This window comes from Phoenix dactylifera, chromosome 6 (assembly GCF_009389715.1).
Source record: "Phoenix dactylifera cultivar Barhee BC4 chromosome 6, palm_55x_up_171113_PBpolish2nd_filt_p, whole genome shotgun sequence".
Lineage (NCBI taxonomy): Eukaryota > Viridiplantae > Streptophyta > Magnoliopsida > Arecales > Arecaceae > Phoenix > Phoenix dactylifera.
Window position 1 is genome coordinate 10,865,605 of NC_052397.1, and position 10,130 is coordinate 10,875,734.

At 40.2% G+C, this 10,130-nt stretch overlaps 1 protein-coding gene across 1 annotated transcript; it reads left to right on the plus strand.

Annotated features, from left to right (window-relative positions):
- Positions 1-4,584: 4,584 nt before the first annotated feature.
- Positions 4,585-5,747, plus strand: LOC103713361 (cytochrome b561 and DOMON domain-containing protein At4g17280-like). Its single transcript, XM_008800260.4, has one exon. The coding sequence runs from the start codon at positions 4,979-4,981 to the stop codon at positions 5,543-5,545; it is 567 nt and encodes a 188-aa protein (XP_008798482.1). The 5' UTR covers positions 4,585-4,978; the 3' UTR covers positions 5,546-5,747.
- Positions 5,748-10,130: the final 4,383 nt, after the last annotated feature.

Sequence of the window (10,130 nt, forward strand, 5' to 3'; positions counted from 1 at the left end):
AGGAAAACGATTCAGAGATGTGGAGTTCAAGCAGTCTTAGGTGTGATCATCTTCTGATCAGTCCTTGCAGTCCCAGCAACCCTACGAGCCCAAGCATCACGAGCCTCAGCAGCACGAGTCCTACTGATTACCCAAGTGAGGAGGTTGTTATGGATGACTTGCAGTTCTAGGATAATTTGATTGAAAGTTCATATATTAATTTTTCTTACAAGTTAAATATTTTAATTCATTTTCCTTCAATTTTTTAATGAATATTTTATTATATTTTCGTAGATGGATAGGAGAGAGTGAGGACGAGATGGGGATCCACTCGAGCGAGGAATGCATGGCAGCTTCATGAGGGTGAGAAGATTATCATTTGATGCAATGAATTGGAGCAGCCCAACAAGAGGGCTGGAAGCCTTTTATCAAGTTTTTTAGGATCGACTGCGCGGAAGGGTCAGTTGTGTCCGCTCAACTATACGAAGTGGAATGATATGCTTTTTTCGTATAACGTATCATGGATGATATATAGCTTGCTAATATACTTTTTTGTTGTAGATGGAAGAGCATGGGAGGAAGCCTGGTGAGGTAGAGTTCTATAAGATGACTCACACCGACCGAGATGGCAACTTTGTCAGGAAGAAGTCAAGAGATATAGTTGTATGTATTCATCTTTGATTTGTGCAATAATGTTTTATTAGTTTCATTTTTTAAATATTAATATGCGATTATTTTTTATTGAGAGAAATATAGGATAAGGTTATCATCCTTATTTCAGAGCATGTCGGAGAGTCATCATCATCCGACGGACCAGTTGCGTCGAAAATCAGGTACTCGCCAAATTGATGGGCCCAGAGCATTATGGTCAAGTGAGGGGTTATAGCGTTGGATTTACCCACACTCAGTTATCTGCAATGAGCAGATATACCTAAGATGCTAGATAAAATAGTAGCACTACAGAGGTTTGTAGTCTGAAGACAGTAATGGAGAAAATGAGGCAGAGCTATCATACAGAGATGGAGGAGATGAGGCAGATCCATCATACAATGGAGGTGATTAGGCAGAGCTATCATACAGATATGGAGGAGTTGAGACAGAGCCATCAAATAGAGATACAATCTTTGAGAGCTTTGCTTGACCAGATTGAATATATATTGCATAGGTTTGCCCCTCCTCAAATAAATAACTACATATATTTGAATATTTTTACATAATTATAATATATTTTTGTATGAGCTTAATAATTTTCATATTCTAAATTTCTAAAGTTTCTATCTTTTTCTTGTAGGTTCCTGATACTTCATCTATTCATAGAGATGATGATGATGATAATGCTATCAACCCCTGATAGCTCTTAGACTATTTATTTAGAAGTTTTATATGTATATTTTTTATATTTTTTGAAGCACATTGTAAATGTAAATTGACAGTACAAATGCAATCATATTTGATAATATGAATATTTTGACTAATCCGTTTGATTATGATATATATTATTATATGACTTTTATTGTGTATGTGTTTAGTAAATATATATAGCGAGTTTTAAAAAAAAATTAAATATTTTTTTTAAAAAAATAACTCTAACAATCCTTTAAAGCGTCGTTAAAAGAAGTATTGCCGACGCTAATAAACATCGGCAATTGTCAACGCTTTACATTGCCGATGCTTTTATGATGCTTTAGAAAGTATCAGTAATAAAATTACATATGCTTATAAGCGTCGGTATATGCATTAAAAATTGTGAGAAACTTTTCTTTTTTCTATTGTGATAGTGATCTCGTCCTCAAGATACAACAACCCAACTCAGTCTGATCCTTCTCTAACGAACACAACACTGGGGAGGCTTGACTCGATTGACTCAATCAGATGCCCAAAAAAAGAAAGGATAGAAAGAGAAAAAATTTTAAGAATGGAAGAACACTGTTTGTAAAAGAACCTCCCAAGAGGAGATAGAGCACTAATGAATGAGAGAGGGAGGCATCGGGATTTTTTTTCTTGTTACGAGATGCTGGATCTAAAGTCTTTTTATAGATTCTATCCGATGATCGATAAGATGCTATGTTTTCGACGTCGCGATGTTTCAAAACTATCGCATCCCATTCGGAAACCACCGTTCTTTTCCAAGAATCGCAACTCATGTGAAAGAAGCGCACGAAGAAAAAGATAAGTATTTGAAAGTATTTAAACCATCAAAAATTTACGGTATAAGGCTTCTTTATTTATTTAATTTTAAATTTACTTTTTTTATAAATTTAAATCTCCAACAGAATATTCTATTAATAATATATCAACTAAGATATCATATAAATATATTTATAATAAAATAACTATTAATAGAAATCTAACTTAACAAGTAGAATAAGTTATCAGAAGAGTAATTTTGTGGATATATTTTATAAAATTAATCATACAGTTAGTTAAAATCTAAATAGGGCATTCAAGATAAAGGAACTATCTCCATGACATGCTAAATTATATGCTTTTATTTGTATCATAATATTCACAATTGCACTGTATCCATATAATATATCAATATCTAAATAGCTATTTTACATCTGGAGGAACTTTTAGAAAATTTATGATATATGCATGTAATATATGATTCGAAGTCTTAGGTTTCAAAAGGGTTACCGGTTTGAACACTCCTAGCAATACAAACAAAAATGTAAGTTAATATTATCACACAACGAAGTGAATGATAGCATTTTGTCAAATTTGTATCCAATTTTTGCAGCATCCTAATATAAAGCATAAAGTTAGGCGGTGGGGAAGCATAGATAGCATCTACCATGTCTTGTTTTGTATATCTACCTGCCATTTAAGACATACAAAGTTGGCCTCTTACGCCGGTCTATCCCAACCCATTTCATGCCTCGTAAATTAATTTCTTGTTTTGTTGGATTTGTTGTTGGACTTTGGCATCCATGGCCCGGCATCATCAAGGTAGGTTTAGAGAGAAAGAGAGATACTAAGGGAGAGAAAAATTGAACACTGGAGATAGAAAGCAAAAATGCCGGTGCAGACTCCAGGCTTTTCTCACCTTATTGTCTCATCTCTTGGAAAGTCAAGGCTACTTGGAGGGAGATGTGTACCAGAGCTCCACTGGTGCTTCCAACGATCAGACAGGCCATCGGCGATAGACAGTCCATTGATATTCTTGAGGATAGTTGGGTGACAGAGATGCTGATTTTTTCGATTAACGACCATGGTGGACACGATCAAGTTAGCTGGACTCAGGGTCTGTGATCTACTTGTTCCTGATGAGGGTAGATGGAGGGAGGGGCTGGTCTGGGAGGCTTTCGGAGAGCTTTTGGCGGAGTTGATCTTGGCCATTCTTGTTCCGTCCCGAAGGAAGCCTGACAGACTGGTACGGGTGCCGACAGGGCGATCTAGGGTGCATCCAGGGACCTTCTTGCACTGTTCCAGAGGGAGCCAGCTTAGCAGATCGATGGAGGTTGATTTGGAGGATGCGGATTCATCTGTGGGTGGCACTGTTCGTATGTAAAGTGGCATGGGGCTGCCTACCGACCAGAAGAATATTAGTAGGATGAGTCGTACGGACCACTCTATTCTGTGAGGTGTGCCCAGACTCTAAGGAGACCATTACCCATGTCATCCTCATGTGCCCCAGGGTAGTACAGATTTGGGAGTGCTCCTCTACTCCTCTCCCGTAGGCATTGGAGTCAGCAGAGGACAGAGAGACCCCATGAGGAGACCGAGCTCTATTGAGGAGGGGATCAGGAGGGCATACCTGGCCTATCACATTTGGTTGACAGGAATGCTCAGGTGTTTGAGGGCAATAGGTCAGCGCCCAGGATAGTGGTAGATAGGGCCTTTCGTCATGTTGCAGAGATCACCACGGTTACCACATCAAGATCCTCTGGGATGGCCAAGGACATCTGGGATACTTATTACGCTGTCACGGTGCCTTGATTTGTCCTCTTTTCTTGGGTATCCCCGCCCCTTGGTTACCTCAAAGTTAATTTTGATGGCAGCATGTTGGCGGATGGAGTGCATAGAGAAGTAGAATTTGTGATTAGAGACCATCATGACATACTGGTTGTGGCGGGGGGGTCGGCGCACCCTCGGCCTGACCGCTATTGAGGTGGAGCTTCGGGTAGCCTACGAGGACATCTCCTATGCGAGCAGAGTACTTGGAGCCGATAGGGTATACCTCGGGGTGATTCTTCTACGGTGATTGATTGGATACAAGAAGTGGACCGTTACGGGGATAGCCACCCGTTGATTGGGGAGACTCACAGACTGGTTAGGGAGATAGAGTCCTTCCAAGTAGCACATGTGTTTCAAGAGGCAAACAGAGTTGCAGATTGGGTTGCCTCCTTCATTACTCGATACTCCAGAGATTTTATCTGGACTAGGGCTGATGATATTTATTTTTCCTTGTACCATTTTTTTATTTAGACTTGACTGGCTGTATCTATGTGAGATCTATATGAAATGCCAATTTTACTATTAAAAAAAAAGGTCAGGCATCTCAGCTCAGCCAAGAAGACTAATTTATGAGAGAGAGAGAGAGAGAGAGAGAGAGAGAGAGAGAGAGAGAGAGAGAGGCTTCCACACGCCCAACGAAAAAACAACCCCCAACTCCCCCACGTTTCCTCTTTCCCATATAACGTTCACCATCCCCTCCCCTGCTTCATCTCTCCCCATAGCAATCTCTGCGTGCAGCTCATATTTTCTTGGCTTCCTTCTCTCCTCTGCTTGTTAATTGGATCCCCTGATCGCAACCTCTGGTGTTTAGTATTCCCCTGTTAGGAAAAACCTTTTCTACAATTCCCTGTCCTCATCCCCCCGTTCTCTGATCCATAATTCACACTCCAGTAGTCTAAATCTGCTATTTTGATCCCCAAAATCCAATCAAAATCGGTTTTTTATCAGTATCTCTCAGATTCCGGTAGCAGGGCAACCAGGGACCAAAAAGAGCCATCTTTGGGCTCAGTTTCTATCGGCTGGGCTTATAATTCCAGTCCAAATGGCCATTACCATAAGGCCGGCCATCCTACTCCTCCCTCTCCTCCTCTCCCTCTTCCTCCGTTCCTCCGCCCAGAACTGCCTCAACGAGACCTTCTCCAACAACAAACTCTACGACCGCTGCAGCTCCCTCGTTCTTCTCAGCGCCACCCTCCACTGGACCTACCACCCTTCCAACGGCACGGCCGATATCGCCTACCGGGCGCCGCAGAACTCCTCGGGCTTCGTCGCCTGGGCCATCAACCCCTCCAGCTCCGGCATGATAGGCGCCAACGCTCTCCTCGCCTTCCACAACTCCAGCGGCGCAGTCACCGTGATCTCCTATGTCTTCAACAGCTACAGTCCTTCGGTGCGCGACAGCAAGCTCAGCTTCACCGTCTACAGCCGGGAGGCTGAGTATTCCAACGGTGCGTACACCATCTATGCGACGGTGGCCCTCGCGGGTAACAAGACGACGTTGAACACCGTGTGGCAGGCCGGGCAGGTCACCGGAGGGGTGCCCGTCGGCCACGCAACGACCGGCGACAACATTAAATCCAAAGGAAGCACCAATTTCCTCTCCGGGTAGTCGTCGAACCGTGGTCGGTTGGGGAGGGAATTCAATATCTAAATAACTATTTTACATCTGGAGGAACTTTTAGAAGATTTATGATATATGCACGTAATATATGATTCCAAGTTATTTTAGGACCTTTTTGGAATTGTTTTATTTATAGGGGTCTATTTGTTATTTTGTGATTCTGTATATATATATATATATAGGTCCACTCTCATGTTTAGGGTTTAATGAATGATGAATAAAAATTAGCCTCCTTCTCTTCTTCTCCTTCCTCCTCCCCCTCCTTTCTCTTCTCCTTTCCCCTCTTCTTCTCTCCTTCCTCTCTGTCTCTCCTTCCCTACCTCCGTCCTGCACCAAAAGTGTTACTGGTTTGAATACTCCTGGCAATACAAACAGAAATCTAAGTAATTATTATCATACAATGAAGTGAAAGATAGCATTTTGTCTAATTTGCATCCAATTTTCGCAGCATACTAATATAAAGCATAAAGTTAGGAGGTGTGGAAGCATACATAGCATCAAGCATGTCTTGTTTTGTATATCTAACTTCAATTTATGGAAAGCAACACGGAGAAAAACAAAATTGGCCGCTTATGCCGATCCATCACGACACATTTCATGCATCGTAAATTAATTTCATATTTTGTTGGGTTTGCTCTACGCTCCTTAGTTTAAAATATTGTTTTCCGAGTCCTCGTTTCTCCGTTTCAACAAGTAGCTGTTGGACCGTGGTATCCATGGCCCGATGATGGAAGCCCTCAAATGATGGATGGTGAGTGATGTATTAATGGTGTGTTTGGTGACTAGAATTCACCAAAGTGTTGGATAAATGACCACAGTAGGATGGCTGCTTGGGACTTGATGGTGTGATAGATGGATGGGATTAATGGACCACCTCGGGGCAGCATCAAAGGATGGTGGTGGGATTCAAAAGTCTCCATGGGTTGACAAGGTACAAGGTAGACTTCTCAAATAATCCTGTATGCTGAGAGGTAAAAACAAAAATTCTAAGAACTACCATCCCAATTGAGAAATAGCAGAGGGAATACACTTCAATGATGACAAGGCACCTGAATTTTATAAGGTTTTTTCCACTTTTCTGCTGCCTCTGTGATCATTGCTGCAAGTTGTGATTGGAAATCCCTTTGTTAAGTTATGGACGATTGACTTCTGAGAAACATTTGGGTTATTACCTGGGACAAAGCAAACTGGCTGCCTTTTAAGTTTGAGTTGATTTTGTTAAAAAAAAAAAGTTGGTGTTTCCATTTGGAACTTTCTTCTTGGTTTTTAACAATTGAACATTGTTTCGGTTGCGGGGAATGCCCTGGTCCTTTGCCATGATGGTGTCCACATTCATGCTGTTAGTCCAAAATTTTAGAAGTACTCCAAATTATTTCAAGGATTTGTTTAAATCCACATAGCCACCATCCTTTCTAAGGTGCAGGGTTATTATCCCCTTTTCACAGGATATCCTCTCCAACGGTCAAAAATGGGCATGGAGTAGAACCATTGGAAAAGTGACTCATAGATGCGATAATTCTATTCGACCTGCGGGACAAGTCTCATTTCATCAAAACATCCTTGGGAATTGGAAAGAAACAACCAAATTCCGCATGCACAAATGTTTCTTTTTTCGGGCAAAGCTTCCTAACTTCAATGTGCCCTTGCCCACTTAAATACAAATCATCAGTTAATTAGTGAGGACTGTGGACTCATTAGCAAAGGATGAATGTGTATACTGTAAATGTGCACTATTGTTGGGGCATTCCGTTCCATGTATATGAGAGGAAGCATGAAAGAATGGGATTCCGATCTGACTTTAATTTTTTTAAAAATTTATGTGACTTTGATAAGCACCTACATTTAGCAAGGGCAGTTTTTCTTGTTTCAAGATTAGATCTGATCATAGGTCTGGTTCGGGCATAGAATGTCAAATTTAAAATAGGCCTGGCTTAAACCTCGACTAAAAATGAATATAAGCTAGGCTTGAGGCCTGGCCTATGATTTGAAAAACCATTTTTTAAAAAAATAAAGAGTAGAGGGTTGTATTTGTTAACAGTGGGAATTTACTGCAGCATTGTAAAGTGCATGGTCGCAGCTTCAGCATCCTGGAGCATTTGGCTAGAGGTGAAAATTCAGGACTTCAAATCCTAGAAAGAATTTGGATAATAAAAAAAACAATTATTAAATAATAAAATCAAAAATATAAGTTATTATAAAAAAAATTGTATGATTATTTATTTAATTATAAATATAAGAGAGAAGAATAATAAAGAACAGAAAAACACGACCTTTAGGAATAATATTGGCCTCATCAATTTGCAAAGTCTGCAGGCACGAAGACAAACAATGTGGCCGGTGATTATAAGATCTGTGCTACATCCTTGTTATAATATTTGTATTTACCATACACTAATTATGATTCACGTGCCCATGCATGTGCACTACTAAAATATTTATTCATGAATAAAAGATTGTATATTTTTAAAAACAACACTTGGATTTCTAAAGTTATTAATGATTTTTAGGAAGTAGTCAAAATTTTGCTATTAAACACCAAGCCAAACCCTTCTCTTTTGTTCCAATCTCACTTCACCTTCTCTCTCCCGCGCTGCTCAAACCTCAGATTGATGGGTTTGGGTTGTATCTTTGAAGCCAAAGAATGATTCACCTTCTTTTGCAAGTAGATAGCTGCTTTGAGATTTGAGCAGATGGATTGAAGAAAGAAGTTGGAGTGCTTTGAGTTTTGTGCAGGGAGCAATCCAACGATTGACATCGCGAATGAAAATCAATAATTCTTTCATGCAAAAGATACAACTCGAACCCAAGATTGACACTAAGGCTAGGACCTATCAGGGTGGGATACTCAAATCATGAAGGAGATTGTGGATCAAATAAACAAGTTGGACTCATCAAAGGTCTAAAATAGTCCATCATTCTAATCAAGATATGTCATACTAGCTCAAATCAGACGGTACAGAATATACCATACCAATATCCGATACGAATGATGTACCGAAATTCCATACTGTACCATATCAACACTATGCTAGTATGGTACCGCTATGTGGTCCGGTACCGAGACGATGAACCTGGATTCTAATAGTTCCAATCAACGCCCAGCATTTTTTGACAAGAGCAAATAGCATGTTCCTATAGAGTCAGATGGTTAGCATGCTTGAAATCTATTTTCTATCAACCATACTAAGCTTCTATGGAAACTAACCTCTACATTGCTGAACCCCATGGTGCTCAAGGTGGGACGCTTCAAGATTAGGGCCATATTTGGATCCTGAATAGCTAACGCGGGAGCGTAGGGAGTACATATGTGCTTTTGACTCTAGGTAATCGCCCTTATTCAATTAGGGTACGAGTTAGATTATTTACATTGTGAAAACTTAGATTTTTGCCACACGTAAGCCATGCTAGTGTGGCACTTTAAGATTAAAATATTAATAGACTAAATGGAACAAAAAGGTATTTAATCTTATTTCCTACCACGGTGAACCTCTTGAACACTAAGGGGGCCCCTCAGCAGGATCCTGACCAACTCCAACTTCTCGATTGCCATCTCAAACTTCACCTTCATCACTTTCCTATTCAATATGTATGTCTTTACCCCCTCCAATAAATATATCTACTTAGGGGTGGTGATTGGGTCGAATCAAGTTGGATTTATAACAGACCGAAAAATACTTCTCAAACCATATCACACCCATTTATAATCGAGTTTAAAAAAGTAAATATATAACCAACATATTTATAATATCTGAACTCACAACCACCCACCAACTTATTTAAATTCACTCATTAGTCAGATATACAGCTAAAAAATAAAGCAAACTATAGTGATGGAAGGTCACGAGCAACAAACACTAATAAATGATAAACTAGCTAAAATCCGTTATCATATCCTGAAACCTTATAGCCTATCCTTACATTACTATTTACGACCCTTCTTTCTTTCAAAAGAAGAATTGAACTACATGAAAAAAAGGGAGAACTATTAATCATCCGAGGTTCAGGAGTTGATTGGTTTCCCGACTCGATTACCTCGAGTGATTCATCGAGTCTAGGGCTAGACTCAAACCCATCCATTCGTAATCAAGTTGATTTCGAGTTTACATAGAATAGACCCTATTACCCAAAAAAAAATCCAAACTCATTTATTCAAGGCGTTCGTGCGGCTTGGTAGGCCCAGATCAAATTTTGTCACCCATATCACCACTGACTTGGTTTGCCAACCTATACCAAGGGGTCGCCATTGCTTGACCCCTCATCATGGCAAATTTAACTCCTTTTCTATTACCATCCAAAATCTAGTAAACCTAGTTGTTAGAGGGGGTAAATGTGGGGGCATGGCGAGACAGGATAGTGGAGGTGGGGAAGGCAATTAACGTTTGGGACGTCCATGATGAAGTCAAGGTCAGCTAGGATTGCACTAATGTCTGCATGGTGTTTGAGAGGTTTGCTATGGAAGGAAATAGGGTTGAAAACCTTGGTCTGGATAGGGAATGACCTTAATCATGACAAGAATATCTCATGAGACAACTGCAAACAGTCTGCTAATCTCCACCATGCTCAGATGCACTCA